Consider the following 17,577-nt stretch of genomic DNA (forward strand, 5'->3'; position numbering starts at 1 on the left):
TATATATATATATATATATATATATATATATATATATATATATATATATATATATATATTCAACAAATGAATCACTGATATAAACACTGTAAATTTAAGTATATCAGTTGTGTGTTAAATTATATATGTACAGTATACACATGCATTTCTAAGATCAATGGTTGACATTTGCAGGAACAACTTGGAGCATAAACTCCCCAACAAAACTGTTATCTACCATATTACAAAAAACATATATATATATATATATATATATATATATATATATATATATATATATATATATATATACTTGGCACTCTCACCCTCCTTCTCCCCCAAGTCCAAGAGTGAAACACAAGGAACAAGTTCTTTGAACATGTAAAAACCTAACTGAAATGCACGTTTACTTCTGAAAAACACCTTCTCCATGTTCTTCTACTACCAAAATGCAGAAAAATTATAAACATGTAATACTATCTCTCATTTCATTTCCACATATATATATATATATATATATATATATATATATATATATATATATATATTCTTTAGTTATCATATCATTTATAATATTTATTAGTATTATTATTATTATTACTATTACTATTATCATTACACCTTTTTCTTTTCCACACTATCCAAAAAATGGAGTTGATCTTGAACACAATTAAAAAATGACTAGCCTGAAAAGTTAATGTTAGTTTTCCACTAAATCAAATTGAGAGCTCAATCAATCACAAAAATTCCACCAGGAAGGGTTAGCAAACATACTTTATACGAAGTAAATAGAACACATGATCTCGAATTGGAGAGAAATCGTGTGAGTGTTTTTCCAGTATAACATTTTCTGAAATAAATGAAAGAGGATAAAATCTAAAGAAAGAAGAAACACCACTTAAGTTACACTTCTAAGCTCGTAAGCTTTTGCTCTAATTCTTTAATTTGAAGTATAGTAATAATACTAAGAAAGGAATAAACTGTTATTAATTGAAACAATAAAGTTGTTTGTCGCTGAAGAATATCTTAGTCGACCAACATATAAGAACAAATCCCTGATCATCATAAGTAAGACATAAAATAAGCAAAATTGAAGCAAATCCAGTCTGTATTCAATCGGAAAGCTATGAGAAGAATGATTCTCTATCTCTAACTTTCTTAATTAAAAAAGTTCTGGGTCAACTGAAAATAAACACATGATTAAGGATGCTAGCTAAAGATCAGCCACAGAACAGAATACAAAGTTTCTTATCCGTTTCAAGTACAACTACACAACAATAATAGATTTAACATTCCATTTAAACTGATTAAACTAGCAGACAAAGCACACACTGGTTTATTTTTCACTCGCATGACCCACATTATTCACTTAACCTGCAACAAAAGGGAAATTTAATCCCTTACATGATTTGATTTGATTTTTTTTTTCTCTTTTTACATTCTAATAAAATCATATTATAGGTGATTCACTCAAACCTCACACAGATAAGCTACAATAGAAAGTATAGATTCTCCTTGTCAGATAGCACCAGTACTATCAATCAATGTCGGAGAATGAAATATCACTTATCTCCAAACAAGTATCCAAGCGATGAATGACCACCGGGAACCGATTTGACTTTTGTCGATGGACGATCCTGTAATACATATATATATATATATATAGAGAGAGAGAAAACTATATTAACGAAAAACCTATAATTAAGATGATTATGAAGGTTGATAAAATGAGAGATTATCTTACAGTTACAATGTTTCCCAAGTGGTGGCCTTGAGATCTGTTGTTGGTGACAACAAGTTGGGTGTTAGGAGGATTAACAGTGTTGTCGATTTCAACGCCATAGGGTGGTAATGAAGCTGTTCTTGTGGGTTGAGGTTCATTTCGGTCTTTTTCTGACCCAAATAGATACCCCAAAGAGCTCTGTCCACCACCAGAACTTTCACCTCTACTCATGGCGCACGCAATTCCCTTCAAGATCTATGCCCTCTTAATTGCAGATCAAGCCAACGTTAATTTCACTCAGAACAACATTAACCCTAGATATCTGTATCTATCTATCTATCTTTATATATACCCGCTGGTGCGGTTTGTTGTGTGCTGAAGCAAAGTATCAAAATACAGTAAAATGGTGCAGATGATGTGATAATGCACTGTACCTAATTGCCCATTATTGCCTTCATCATACACTTAAATATGTAGTTTACATTGCTACATAGGAGTAAGTGGAAGGGGTCCTTTCCAAACCCAAATACACACTGAATGGTTTTCTCCGTCGGAATACTATATATATCAAAGGTAGGATTTTTATGACTGCTTTAATCATTTATATACAAGAAACTAAAGATGCTTTTTCTTATTGCGGAAAGAGTTAGAAAAGAAACCCTTTATAGAGTTTAGCCGAAAGTATGTAACTAGTGTTGGAACCATCGATGAGTTTTTTTTAGTCAGATATACATCCCAACATTAATGTAATTCAACCTTATATATCTCATCCATATCAAACTTGACAAAAATATAATTTAATTTTCTTGTTATTACATTAATTAATACACCAAATGTTTTCTGAAAATTGCTGGCCCGACAATTGGAATAGAAAGAGAAATACCCACTTAAAACTCGCTAGGATAGGCTTTAACCATGACTCTGATACCATATTAGAAAGTGGGTTTTAAAGCCTAACTCAACCCTACAAAACCAGCTTATAAGGTGAGGTTTACACCTCACTTATATATTATAATTTGGCCTTATCTCTAATCGATGGGAGACTTCCTAAAATAATTCTTTTCTTTTTTTTATAATAGTGTTAAATCAATGATCTTATACATACTACATCAATATCTTTGACTATAAAACCAAGTATCAAAAACTGGGTGAACTATTTTTAGTTAGTGCACTCGATTAAGTGATGTCTAATTGTGATTGATTATCATTATCTCATGATATAGTGTTACTTATATTTTATATGACTTTTTATTTTTTAAGAATGGCCAGTTTTTTATTCCGATCAATAGTTCTTGACACTATTGTGTACAATTAAATGTTTGTGTGTTGATATAGAAACTCTAGTAATAACGGTCTCAAGTGAGATCAACAAATATTTTTAATATCATGTCAAAAGGGTACTTCTAATTTCTTTTTATATATCTAATTATTTACACCATAAATGAATGTGGGAGAAAAGAATAGCTATTTTAAGATAATACAAAAATTATGTATCTAACACGACTAACATAATAAAAACGTTCAACTAATAAAAAAGCTTAAAATTAGCTTAAACACTTGTGAAGTATAATATTAATAAAAAGTCTTCCAATGAACGCTACTTAAAAAGTTATGCCCAAAAGTATTCTTCATATATTATATATTCAAATTCATACTTTTCTAATGTGGCATGTTCAACTCTCTTAGGCGTATAGGTCGAGTTAAATTTCTGTGCTGATGTTATTATGCATATAGTTAACAAGTCAATTAACATACAATCTGCGTAATTATTTACTTTTGTTAGAATAATGATACTTAGACAACATTTTTTTTGACAACATTTAAACATCATTTACGTGTGAATCTGTGATTGGTCCAAAATTACTTCACAATCAATTACTCCAAAATCTTGGACCAATCACATATTGACACCTAGATAATGTTCAAATGTAGTAAACAAAATGTTGTCCAAGTATTATTATACTTACTTTTAATAACAGTTAATAAAGTCATGGATCATTAAGAGATAAGAAGAATTTTAAAGTTGAAGCTTTGGGATTCAGGTGGACCAGCAAGTAGGTTAAGTGTCAAATATCATATAACCATTCATTAATAATCTACAACATGTTCCTTAATTAATTACCCTTAATCCTTTTCTTTCTACATTATTTTCACTAAAGAAAACTGGTGTTATTCCCCATGGATGTGTGCTGTAAACAAAGCTTAATGTCAAAAAAACCATCATTTTAACATGGAATTTTAACGAGACAGAGAAGGATTTACAATCTTTTCTGGAATATAATAATTTCATGTCTGAGAGAGGATACAAAATATAAATTAATATACCAAACACTAAAGAAAAAGTTATCATGTGCTCAATACTATCTTAAAGTGGTCTCGAACTTTGTATGTTTTATTGATAATTATTAAATTTTAACCTTTTGTAGATATTAATAGTATAACATATTTTCAGACTACTGCGAAGTATTATATTCACAAAGTGATCTCGTACTTTGTATGTTTTATTGTTTTTATGATGTGATAATCAACTTGTTAATTTTGGAATTTTTAATTTTAGAAATAAGTTTGATCTATTGAGTATAGGTTTTCTTATTTGAGTTTTGATTCTCTTATTTTCTTTTGTAGTGTTGTTTATTTTTTTATATAAATATTATTAGGAGAGCCGCTGATTATTGATATACAAAATGGCAACCTATTTGGAAGGTCATATTATTATAATTTATAATGATGTTTTCCATATTATAAAAAAAATGATACTTTATATTGTTTATTATTCATTTTATTTATACTAATCACATTAACAAAGAAATGTCAAAATTTTAATTCAATAAACATAATCTTGCTTGATATAAATATGAGATCAGTTTTTCTTCAATCTCGACGAATACGATACGATAGTATTTTGTTAATGAAATAGTAAAGAAAATATCTATAATAATAAATTGAGTTGTATAAATTGACTAAATTAATAGCTGCACCGAACATTTAGAATATGTAAACATTTTTTTAAAGATGATTTTTAATATTATAACTTTATATAAAAAGACTTTTAAATGAGAATTATTTAATGTAATATTTTAAAGTATGTGTGTTGATCAATTCTCTTTAATATATTTAGAATTCAGTTTGGTTTTGATTACTTACTTTTAAATAATTGTAATTTTTTTTTCTGTTTTCATGTGTCAATGTTTATGAAAAATTCATTAGTTTTGAGTTTATGTAAGTTGAATTCATTCCATCGTGCACAAGTGGATGAATCATGCATTACCATAATTTTTTTTTTTTAAATATGATGTTACATTCATTGAATTATTATTTGTTTTAACTTCTAACTCTTTTTATTAAAATATATTTTTTAATAATCTATTATATCAAAACAAAATAAATTATATTTTGCATTTATACAAGTGATACGTTAACAAAACTGATTATTTTATCTGTATCTGATTTAGATATGAACTTTTCAAATAATCAGATATTACTTTAAATAATTTATTATATTATTTTTATTGATTTTTACCCATATAATCGATTTTCAATAAATACAACCGATTAGATCTCTTTTATATCAGTGTTTATAAAAGGTCTACTAAAGTTTGAAGTTAACAAAATTTTTACCAACATTCCATGAAAAGTGATTTTCCTTATAAATCTTTAAAGGGAGTTTATAGTTGAAGAGATTGGGTGATATTCATTTATTAATTTGTGTACTTAATATTTTTGGAATATTCATTATATTAAGTAATATCTTTATATTCTTTTTCTTCTGAATTTGAATTTCTAAACACATACCAGTAGGTTTTTGTACTCTTAAGTTATTTTTTATAGGTTTGCTGTGTAATTACATTGTATTCAATACAGTATAGTTGTAATAAGATTTTTCTTTTTATAGTGTAACACATAGTGTCTAGGTGATTGAAAGTGAATAAATATATATTTGAATCGGTGTATAATTTTTTGTGTTTTCTATATTTGATTAATCAAAAGAAAAAGTTTTTTAAAATATCAATTCACTTTCTTGTGAGACAGACCCATTTTTTCTTTACTATATAAAATATTTTTAATAAAATGTTATTTAATCGTATTATATAATTAGCTTACGAATCATTAATATGTAAAATAAAATATTAAACATTTTGTAAACTCATAGACATGGAGTTTATTTAAAAGAATAAGTTAATGATTTATCTTTGTAAATCCCATTGTTATTAATTTATCTTAGCTATGCAATTTAAAGGAATTTTTAAGAAAATAGACAGTAACACTTATAACAAATGCCTTATATTCGTGTTATGTTTTAAAAGTAAGTTAATAATATTGATATTTTTCTATGGAATATATTTAATGTTAAAATTATGCCGCGTTCGACTAAACAAGTTATTCAGTATTTCAATTACTTCAGTTTTAAAATTAATTAATTTTACTAATTTTATAAGAGATTGTTTAAAATAAGTAAAAAACATTTTTAGAATTGTTAAAAATCCATTAAAAAATAATATTTAAATTACAATGGCTTTATAATTTTTATATATTAAACAATTACGTATATTTATATGAAATAAATAAATTGTGGAGAAGTTGCATTGGCTTGGGATGTGTAGCAGTTGATGATCATGCACTAACTACGTTTTTCTAAAATTATAGTAGGAAAGTTATTATTCGTCGATGAAAGGAAGTACAACAAAAACTATGCTACTTGGGGCATTATCTTTTCATCATTAGTTCGACATAATCATGAGCTTTTGAATCTAAGTGATAATATTTAAGTTGCTGACTATTGATTAGACGAAGGTCAAGAAAGTATTTTTATTTTAAAAATTCTTGAAAATGGCAGACATAAATAATATTTTACTTTTGAGTAATTTCTGACAAATTTCCATAAGAAAAATTAAATACATATTTTTTTTTTACATTTTCTTAATATTTTAGAAAGCAATCTCTTTTTATATATTATTAAAATAATTTAATAAATTATGAAAAATAAAAATGGAAATAATGGGTGGGTGTAAAGGGTGAGACATAAAAGAGTGAAATAATGGGTGGTGTTGCACTTTAATATGGATGGACCCATAGATGACATGTATTCCTTTGGAAAAAGATGAGAAGATTAAAGGAAGCCACAAAGCTCCATTGATCGAGTTCGGTTGGTAGGGATATTGTAGGCCTTTGATCCTTTCCAAGTTAAACCATGTATCGAGTTACGGTTGGTAGCTTCTAATGATGCTAAATGTGTCATATAAATAAAATTATTATAAATAATTTTATATCTTATAGTTTTCTATCTTTCATATTCCAAGGGTGAATTTAAATTCTAAACACAAAACCAAACAATATTGTCATATTCAAATACTAGCAACTTCCACAATACTCTTTGCTTATATATATTTGTGAGATATTTTCAATTAATGAAAGCATTAAGAAAAAAAAATTTTTTTAGTTTATATACCACAATAAATATATCACTAAATTACATATTTTTTAAATTATTTTAATTTTTTAATATCAAAAGTTTATTAACCTTGTCTCTACATTTTAAATTAAAAGTAATATATATAAGCTAATATTAAAAAATGAATTAATTTTCTTATTCAATGTTGTACTGGATGGACCATCACGATGCAGACTCACCATCTATGACTCATCTTCATCATCCCGAGTTTATGAACTGGGCGGTTGAGAAATCAACTGGATAGGATGTGATCGGTCAGTTTAAGGATGACAGCCAGTCAAAATCCGTGATCTACGTTAAGATTAATGTAAAACGTGATTATGTCATTGGGCAGGGATTGAGCTGTGGTTAAGATTTCGTTAATCCCTGGTATGGGTCAAAGGTACGAAGTAGTTGATTTACTACCTTGAACGTTGGAAAACCTTTGGTTTTGAGGAAAAGAAGACCTAGAAATGTGATCGAACGGTAATCGAAAAATATTGAGGAAGATCTAAAGGTAGAACCGGACGATTGAGAAAACAAATTGTAGAGGTGTTACTAGTTACTCAACCTCACAACCGAGAAAATGTATTATTTTTAGAAGAATAACAAAAAAAACAATGGCAGAAAAATTTGGTTCAAGTAGTTAGAGCATAGAAGAAAATAAACTATGTATTTTGAGAAAGCATACCCGTTTTAAAAAGAATAGGGCATGTAATTTAATATATGATTTATTTTCTTAAAGTTCATATAAGTATCAACTTTTTATACGTGTCTTTAAAAGTAGAAACATGTTAGAACATCATAATAGCAAAAAGAAAAAAATAGTTACTAAATAAACTTTAATAACAAATTAAACTTATTCATAAATTTTACAATGAAAATATAAAAATTAAAGAAAAATATTATTTATATAAATGAAATATATAAAGGAATATTTATAGAATAAAAGGATTTTATTGATAAAATAGTAATTAAAATATATTAACTAACTTATTAAATTTATTCTAAAATTTCTACTTTTTTTTTATCATAGTTTCATCTAAGACTCAAAAAATGAAGCGTGGGGATAATAAACAGTAACACATACCATTCCAAAAGCTCTGGGTAGTCATGAGAAAGGTGTATCTAACACCCACCTACCCCATAATTTATATCAAAATCAATATATATTTAAAATTTCTATAACTATTACAAAATATGAATAAAAGGAACAATTATCTAACGAAACTTTTCATAACATAATATATTATGTTTAATTTATTCAAATTATTTAATGTTAACAATAATAGTTACAATAATTAATTATTATACCCAGAAATTGATTAATTATCGTGAAAAGAAAAAAGCAATAATAAATTTACCAAATGCAATTGCTGTAAGGATTAAACTTTACTCCTGCTTTTAATAATTGTCGACAATATATTTATTTAAGAGTACTGATTATTTTGAGATTTTTTTAACTATAGTTAACATATTGTTTTTGTGTTTAATAAATGCGGCTATAAATGTGATTAAACAATATTTTGAAAGCTAAAGAGAATAATTTAACATAATATATTATTAACAAATCTTAAATGATATATGTTAGTCTAAATAAATTTTACATAAATACTAATACACGGATCATATTAAATTTTACGTCTAAAACACAAGATACATGTGATAGAGTTCTTTTTACAAAAATAACATAAAATTTAACTTCTCACAAAAAAGTTATGCATTTACCGGTAAAGTTAATGTCTCTCATTCATTGATTTTTTTTATTGAAACTGTTTATATAAAGAGAAAAAATAATAATTTGAATTGTATATACTTTTTACCCTATAAAAACTTTCTTTCATTCATCTAAAATTTTGAAAAAATAAAATATTTTTAACAAATTTTTGTGATGAATTTTGTATTGTTTTTTATAAGAAAGTTTTTATCGTATTTGTTTTCATAAAGTAAAAAATATAATAAGTTTCAGAAATTGTGAAACTCATTATAATTTTTTTAAAAATTAATAAAATATAAAAACTAATAAATTAGACAATATAATTGAAACAACATTTAAACATAACTATTATTGTTATTCTTATATTTCTTAAAAACTATATATTCAACATGTTTACCCAAAATATATAACATGTCCTTTAAAACAATTAAAATAATTTTTTCAGGTATCATAATTATTTTATATTGATGTATGAGGAATAAACTTTACTTTTTGCTAAATTGTAGCAGGTGTTCCAAAATCGAAAGGGTTTGTATCGATGATTATAATTATTAAATTCTCCTAACAAACATTCTTTTTTCATTTGGGATACATGGGATAGAGTACTGGAAATAGAGTCACTCCATCTGGAAAATATTATAAATACAGTTAAGTTGGAAGAAAATGAGAAAATCTTTAAAGAAATCCTTAATATCTTCTAACAGGAAGAAAAAACTTAAAGAATATATGTGTATATTTTGATGAGGTTAAAGTTAAAGATTTTATTAGCTCGAATGCTTTTTCGATTTATTTCTGAAATTCAATAACTCATTAAAAAATATTTTTATCCAATTCGGAAGAGTCCATAAAAAAATGAAATTTCTTATGACACATCAGATCCGTTATTGATAGAGTGAAAATACCAATGGACCACGGGAAGAGCACACAAGATAGAAATGAGCCCAGTTTACATGACAATCAATCAGCAAAATTTAACACTTTTGAAAGTATATTTCTTTTATTGTGCTGCATGACTACTTCCTTTCCCTCAAATAATATAAAATATAAAAGGTTTAAACCATTTACACGTCTCTATTTTCATTTGGTTCTCTCACTTTGATCTTCTTCTTTTGAATTTTACCAATTGAGTTCTCAAAACTGCTAATTTGAAACAATTCAGTTTCTTGTTAACGGGCGTTTAAGTATTGATGACATGGCATTATAAATGAATTTTATATTAAAAATTATTAATGAATAGAAGGGCAAAGTGGGAATAAGACTTTCTTCTTCCTCTGAAACCCTAATTCCACTTCCATTACCCAAACCCCAACCACCGACCACCATTAACCATCTTCTTCCTCACACGCTGTCAGCAACCTTTCCACCTCAACCATGCGCTATCCGCTTCATCGGACCACCACCAAGCCGCCACAGCCCGCAACAATCAACACAGCCAAACCGCCACCATCTTTCTCTTATCTAAGGCCAATCACCATCCACCTAGAATATCAGACCATCACCGAACAACGACACCATTCTCCACCCTCGCACCTGCCAGAGAAAACCCAACAACACCCAGAAACACAATGGCAGCTCTCGCACAGACCTGCAGAAAAATCTCAATCCAGATCGCCGCGCGATTGAACAGTATCGTCATTCTCCTTCGTTCTCCATCCACCATTGCTGCACGTGCAATCAAAACCCACAGAAACCTAGAGAGTGAACCGTCTCTCCATCATCAACAAAAAAAACACCTCACAAACCAAGTGTCGGACTCGTAGCACTTGGTGGCAGCGACCACGACTTCGAAGATAGGGGAGGGTTTTTTCCCTGCTTGCGAACGAAGGGTAACCGGCGATGACCTTGGCCGTGACCCGTGGTGTTGGTGGTGCTTTGGCTGGCGACTCGCGGCGGCTGGGCTTGCTCAAACGACAGTGACTGATCGGATGGGGTGGTGGCGTGCGAACCGAAATGGAGGAAGGGCGATCGGTGGCTCTAGCAGCTCGCGATGTCACCGGCGACACCATTGACGACGGTCTGTGGCGGAGATGTCGAGTGGTGAGATGGTAGCCTTGGGTTCTATCGGCGGAGATGAGGGGCTGCTAGTGTCATCGAGAGAGACCCTTTGTGTTATTCTCCGTTGAATGAAATGAGGTGAGATGTGGAAACCCTAAAGTGGAATTAGGGTTTCAGAGGAAGAAGAAAGTCTTATTCCCACTTTGCCCTTCTATTCATTAATAATTTTTAATATAAAATTCATTTATAATGCCACGTTATCAATACTTAAACGGCCGTTAACGATCAAATTAACCGTTTTGATGACTCAATTGAGAAAGTTTAAAAGAAAAGGACCAAAGTGGGAGAACCGAAAATAAAAACGTCTAAATGGTTTAAACCAATATAAAACAATAAATAGTCCAAAGTGGAGGGTGAGTTGGATAACAATTTGCATGAGCACGTGGTGTTACTCTGTTAGGGGTGTTTCATCTACATCTTTCATCTTGTATATTCAAAAATTCCAATTTTAATTTTAATTAATATTTTCTTAATATTTTTTTCTCGCATTACGTTACATATCTGAGTTTTTCTCTTTCTTACTAAAATCACTCTATAGATTTTGAAATTGGTATAGATTCTAAAATTGTTTTCATAAATTTTTTAATTATTAAATTAAAATTAAATAATTATTAAATTTTAAATAAAAAAATTTGAAAAGATTTACTTATCGAATTTTGATTCTCAATAAACTATTATATTATTTCTTTTAATTAAAATTTCATAATTATTTAATTTCATTAAAATTTTAATATTATTTAATATTTTTTATATTTTAATAATTATTAAAATATGATTTATATTACAATAATAATTATATTAAAAAAAAATAATTAAAATAAAAATAGTAACAATAAAAATAAAAAATATTATATAAATTTGATTTAATAATTATATTTAAATATATTAAATTATATTAAAATATTAAATTAAACTTAATAATTATTAAATTTTAAATAAAAGAACTTGTAAAAAGCTTGTTTATCTAATATCAAAATATGTTAACGGATTCCGTAAACAAATTTTTTAAAATTTTGCTTTTTATTTAAAATTTAATTTAAAATTGCAATATTATTTATAATATTTTTAAACAATTTTTAATATTTACTTTTATTTTAATTACATTTGCTTTTATTTTTTTAATATAATTATTACAATAGTAAAAATTATGTTTTAATAATTATTAAGATATAAAGTTAGGTTAAATAATGTTAAAATTTTAAATTAAATTAAATTATCATTAAATTTTGAATCTAGAAATGAATTTTAAAAAATTTATGAAAAAAATTTTAAAATTAGTATAAATTTGTGGAGATTTCAAAATTTATAGTGATATTAAGAAAGGAGAAAAATTTACAGAAGTGTAGGGTGACTTTATGAAAAAAGAAAAAAAAATTAAAAAATATTAATTAAAGTTAAAATTAGAATTTTTGAAAATAGTTTAGAGATATAGGCTCAAACACCCGTCTGGTCTAGCCCATTCCACTCCGGTCCAATCTATAAAACAGATTGTTCAGCTTCTTCAAATCTATGAAATGAAATTGAGTGATAGGAATCTTCGGGAACAATCTATTTTCCGTTGGATTTGATCAGTTCAATCTCCTCTCCTTCCTTTCGCCTCTGTTTCTTTCTCATCCTTCCAATACAGATTTAATCCTTTGTGTAAGTTTTCATCTCACTCTTATCATTGCTTCACACACTCTTGCAAGCGTGATATTTTCTCAATTCATTTCTCCGAGTTTTATGTTCATGATCTCCAATGTGTGTAAGTGAATGCGCTGGCTTGAATTGAATGAATTGAAGTCTTCATAATGTGTTCGTATAGTCATAGTACAATTTTTCTTCCTCTTCTTTTTTTTTTTTTTTAAGAAAACTAAGTTATTCAAATTAAAGAGTGCGAAGAATCGCTTAGTGCATGGCTACGATCTTTAATTTTGTAGACAAATTTGTGATCGTAAACCATTTTTTGAAACCGTATAAGAATTGTATCTTACGAACTGATAAATATAAATTTTCGTTTTCTCCGCTGGCTAAATCCGTTTAGTTTTCGTTTGCAAAAATTCATTCTTATGTAGATGCTTTATCACAAGTAATTAATGGGTATGGCCATATGGATTGGATTATACTGCCAATATCAATCTGTGATGTGATGATACCAGTTGCAATAATCGATTTGTAGATGTGTCTAACACCTTTTACGAACGAGACTCCGTTTGGTCTTTCCTATGTTTTAAGTTGGTCAGATGTGTTTTTTCTCACGATGGAGTTATTCATAAATCTAAAGCATGTTTCTTTCAATCATTGCAGGTAACGGACGGTACAGAAAAAATGCGGGGTTCTGTTGCACTCGTGCTGTCTCCAAAATGCAGGTTCTGGCAAAAGTACTCGATGAATGGATCACGGGGTATTGTGTAATGCCTTCTATTTTTATATTGTATAGATTGTATTTTTTAATTTATTGGAAGCTTTTGTTTATTTGTTACCTGTTAAACTTCGCGAGAAGATAAGAAAATTTATTTATCACACACAATTTTATGCTTGAAACAGGATTGTCGACGACTTCAATACCTAAGAAACAAGAGGAGAATGAAGCTAGCAAAACTAGGAGAAAGTTGGCTGACCCGGTAGTCGCCTATAGCAAGCCTCCACCATTTCCACCTGTTATTGGACCGTTGGTTGTTGTCTCGTTGCTAGAGAGTACTGATGAAAGAGACAAGTGATGTGATATCCAACCCTCTGGTGCTAGCAGTAAGTAGTGTGATCCTTACTTGAAGAAAGTCTTAGAAATAAAAATCACTAGAGTGATTGCAGAGCTTAGTAATCGAACAAAGAAGCTCCATAGCTTTATGTAGCCCTCTAGGATAGGATGAAGCCAGCATGCTATAAATATGTTGTAAACTTTCAATATCCATGTTAGTATTACATGAGGACTTCTCAAGAACCCTGCAGGAACATGCACATGTGTATGTTAATTGAAGTTTTTTGGATGGCTAAAAGGAATTGTAAAATACAAGAACGATGACTTACATTCAGCTAGTTTTGGAAAGTTGTCAAATGTCGAAGTCACGTTTTTCAATAGGGTCTGAATTTTTCAAGAGGGACGCCAATTAAACATATCCGGAAAAAAAAAAAGTATCATAGATTATCATATATGAGATGGCTGTGCATAAAGGAAGGGGGAAAAATAAAGTTACTTTCAGTATCACAGAAATAAAAAAACTATGGAAGAGACAATTCACATTTGGGGGCTTACCAAAACTATGCTTCCTGGTTTGATAGGTGATTCAATTAATACCTCAGTTCTCCTGGATTTACTTTTATTGTGAGCACATGATTTACTTACACAAATAAAAGACCGGAATGAATCGTTTTGCTACGTACCAAATGGTCAGGTTCTTTCCCAATTTTGTTAACTTGAAGAAGGTGCAACCTCTTGTGAATGGAATCTGTTTCTCTTTCCATTCTGCCATACCACAAAGATTGTAATCAACCTCTTGATCATTTGTTTATTAAGAGAACACTAAAAACTAATGAGAAAATTAATAGATGTACGAAAGAAATATGACCCATATGCCAGTTCGCTGCGGCAGTTAAATCATCTCCCTCGTATATATGTTTCACCCTGAATTTCACATTCCGGCCCATGCATTCAGTAAGCTGTTGTAAGAAGCGCATAACTTCCTGCAATGTTATTTTTACACTATCAGCAGAGCTATTTAAAATTGCAACAAACCACGGCTTAGTTTTGGTAGGAAATACGGTTCTGAAACAAACCTTCTTTCCCTGGAATGGTTTGGTGAAGGCATAGTCTTCAAAGCAAGCATCTTCGGATATACACTCATCCAATTGTCGCAGGTCTTTACCGTTGATGCTTGTGAAGTACTCATCAACAGTTTCTGCTGAAGAAAGAGAATTTTGCTGAGAATTGGGATCTCTTTTTGAAGCCATGGCTAAAATTCTATTTCTACCCCAATATTTGCCCAGGACATTGTTGTTGATGGTGTGTCGTTTTATCTCTATCTTGTCTGAGTACAAGCTGCATTTTGTTCTTCTGGAGGGGAACCTGATGGCCAGTCTCTTTGTGATGTTGGAGTCTATTCCCAGCCGATGGCATGAAGTTCTGGCGGGTAAATTGATCACAGCTTCCATTTGTAAATTTTCTTACCCAAATATTACCATTGACGAGCAGTGGCACTGATACTAATATCTTCTGCCTATGTGACTTACTTGAGGAAAAGAACAAAGAGTTTTCTCTAGCCTCAATCAAAGAATCGATCGTAGTTTGCTTAGATGCTTCATTTGTTTTGCTGTATCTGACTTGGCATGAAATCCAAGAATATGTTATCTCAGGAACAAAAGTCAAGTGCATATGTTCTAACGCAAGGAAAGAAAGACAAATTCTATCTGTCTATGTCCTTGTGTCCACCTTAACAGGATGCAGGCCTGAATCTTCCACGTAATAGACAAGTTAGGTCAACCAAATACCATCCAGTCAACCGTCACAAAAAGCACCAATTGAACACATATCAGACAAAAACATTGACAAACCTTCTTTTATTTTTTTTATATCATGGTGCACGGCGGTCGTGTTTGATATCAGAAAAACAAGTTTTATAACCCTGTGACACCGCACCATCATCATGTGTATATAAATAACATGAAAAATGTTCCATACACACTCAAATCATTAACATAGAATCATATATTAATATTTGCTTGACCTGAATATACATAAACACAGCCAGCTGGTCTTGCAGCTGAATCTGAGACAGCGACAAAGAAGTGCAGCATGCTCCTGAATTGATGTCCAAATGTCAACATACGTATCTGTCCAAGGAAGAAACAAGCGACTAAGGAAGATACTAAAGATCCTACTGATTTACCCGCACGTGTTCATCGCTCCTACTGGTGAAGGCTGAAAGGAACAATAATCCTATATCTTTGAAACTACATAATACAGTACACGCTTGCGATGATTTGTTTTTGTCTCATTCAAAATAAAAAAGTATGGATTCGACGCTGAAGTTGTCATCCGTTGAGAGGAAAGGAATCTTATAGAGTAACACAAAATAGCTGGCATGCTCCCTAACTCCCACCAGCGAGACAGTGCTGCTTCACCCTCTTTCCCGATATTAATTTGCATCACTCTCCTACGCTCTCCTACCTAACTATATTAAAATATGGATAGAGTTTTTCAGGGTTCTTTTCTATATAAACTCCTTCCTACCTTACATTTCCTCCTACCCAGGTCTTCACATAATCACTATTTGCTACCTCCACTAAAAAGATCAGTTCTTTTAATAGTAAGAGAATGAACAACAGAATGGGTCGTGTTTCAGCTGCTGAATTTGCCAACAGGAACAGGTTGAGAAGCCAAAAGCCACTTCCAAAAAGAGGGCAGATTAAGTCCAAGATAGCAGCCAATGCTTTTCATTCAATCATATCTGTAATTTCCAGAGCATCTTCCTCCGCCTCCAATTCTCCAAGGAAAATCTAGTTGCTGTCATAATCCACTACTTGTTCACGTTCATTTGTAATTTGTATTCCCTTTTAGGTAGCTTTCGTTCTATCCTTTATATATTGTTCGCTCTTTCTCAGTTAGCAATATCCAGTTTTGAATGTACACTCAATTAGAAAGGAATTTTTGTCAATTTCTAGGCTATGCCGTGCACTTAATCCAATATTTGTTAATTAATAGTTATACCGTCAAGTGCTAATCATGGTAATTTGCACTCTTGATAAATTATGAAAACTTCTAGTATCATCTGCATAAAAAAGCAATGAATTCTATACTATGGAATATGAATACATGGGTTAGTGCATAATTTGTCAAGCTTTTTTTGGGCCCATAGTTTATTGGATAGGCCTGGATATACCATCTTCCATGCAGGCAAATATAATAAAAAACATTCAAAATTATCACAAACTCCAAATACAGTAAAAGAAACAAGATAAAAAAATAAAATTAGGTCCAACAGATTCAATCCGAACAAACTAAATTCTTAGCTGCAAGAACTCAAAATTAGTTCATATAAAAATTTTAATTTCCTTTTTAACTCATCGGATTGACTCACGGTTCAACCCATCTTAACATCAGGTGAGATAGATATAAAGAGAGAGAAAACATTTTCTTAACCTAGTCAGAAAGTTGGCGTAAATTGATTAATTTAGAAAAGTTTAGAGGTGAAGGAAGAAAAATTGGTGGTGCAAGAAGGAAGCCCCGTACAGTAGAAAAGAGGGAAACTCTATAAGGCACAAGTACCCCTTGCAGATGACGGGCCGATGGAATGGTCCTACGGGAGCGAGACATGAATATTTTTCTTCTGCGCTTTATAGGGTGCACGAGTTAGCAAACACAATAGAGAGTTTATTTGATAAATTCATTAATATTAGTTTAGATCAAATTTAAAAATAAAAAGTTAAAAGAAATTATAGAAGATAGTTTCTAATTTTGTAAAAAAGTGTTTATGAAGTTTTTCAAGAACATTTACCATTCATCATCGTGGTTTAGTGGGGTAAAGTTTCTCATTATTATATGTTACTCCCAGTACTGTATGTATACATTAAAGGAAAAATAACTACCGTGTTATATTAGTTATCTGCTTCTGCTTTATCCACGATAGGTTGACTTTCTTATATTTAACACATGTTTCCACCTTGGACATAAAGTTTTGAGAATACCACAGAACATATTAG

General features: G+C 29.9%; 3 protein-coding genes across 3 annotated transcripts; 1 reads left to right on the forward strand and 2 right to left on the reverse strand.

Annotated features, from left to right (window-relative positions):
* Positions 1 to 1,069: 1,069 nt before the first annotated feature.
* LOC106777238 (protein SPIRAL1-like 5) lies at positions 1,070 to 2,267 on the reverse strand. Its single transcript, XM_014664796.2, has 2 exons — positions 1,724 to 2,267; positions 1,070 to 1,616 (listed from the first exon to the last, which is right to left on the reverse strand). The coding sequence occupies exons 1-2, from the start codon at positions 1,931 to 1,933 to the stop codon at positions 1,542 to 1,544; spliced, it is 285 nt and encodes a 94-aa protein (XP_014520282.1). The 5' UTR covers positions 1,934 to 2,267; the 3' UTR covers positions 1,070 to 1,541.
* Positions 2,268 to 12,377: 10,110 nt separating this feature from the next.
* LOC106777200 lies at positions 12,378 to 13,909 on the forward strand. The gene is made up of 3 exons (XM_014664742.2): positions 12,378 to 12,543; positions 13,189 to 13,285; positions 13,429 to 13,909. The coding sequence occupies exons 2-3, from the start codon at positions 13,210 to 13,212 to the stop codon at positions 13,599 to 13,601; spliced, it is 249 nt and encodes an 82-aa protein (XP_014520228.1). The 5' UTR covers positions 12,378 to 12,543; positions 13,189 to 13,209; the 3' UTR covers positions 13,602 to 13,909.
* Positions 13,646 to 15,407, reverse strand: LOC106777198. The gene is made up of 6 exons (XM_014664741.2): positions 14,656 to 15,407; positions 14,448 to 14,562; positions 14,263 to 14,344; positions 14,135 to 14,186; positions 13,909 to 13,963; positions 13,646 to 13,824 (listed from the first exon to the last, which is right to left on the reverse strand). The coding sequence occupies exons 1-6, from the start codon at positions 15,028 to 15,030 to the stop codon at positions 13,646 to 13,648; spliced, it is 858 nt and encodes a 285-aa protein (XP_014520227.1). The 5' UTR covers positions 15,031 to 15,407.
* Between the last annotated feature and the right edge of the window lie 2,170 nt (positions 15,408 to 17,577).

The sequence above is a fragment of the Vigna radiata genome, chromosome 11 (genome assembly GCF_000741045.1).
Source record: "Vigna radiata var. radiata cultivar VC1973A chromosome 11, Vradiata_ver6, whole genome shotgun sequence".
Lineage (NCBI taxonomy): Eukaryota > Viridiplantae > Streptophyta > Magnoliopsida > Fabales > Fabaceae > Vigna > Vigna radiata.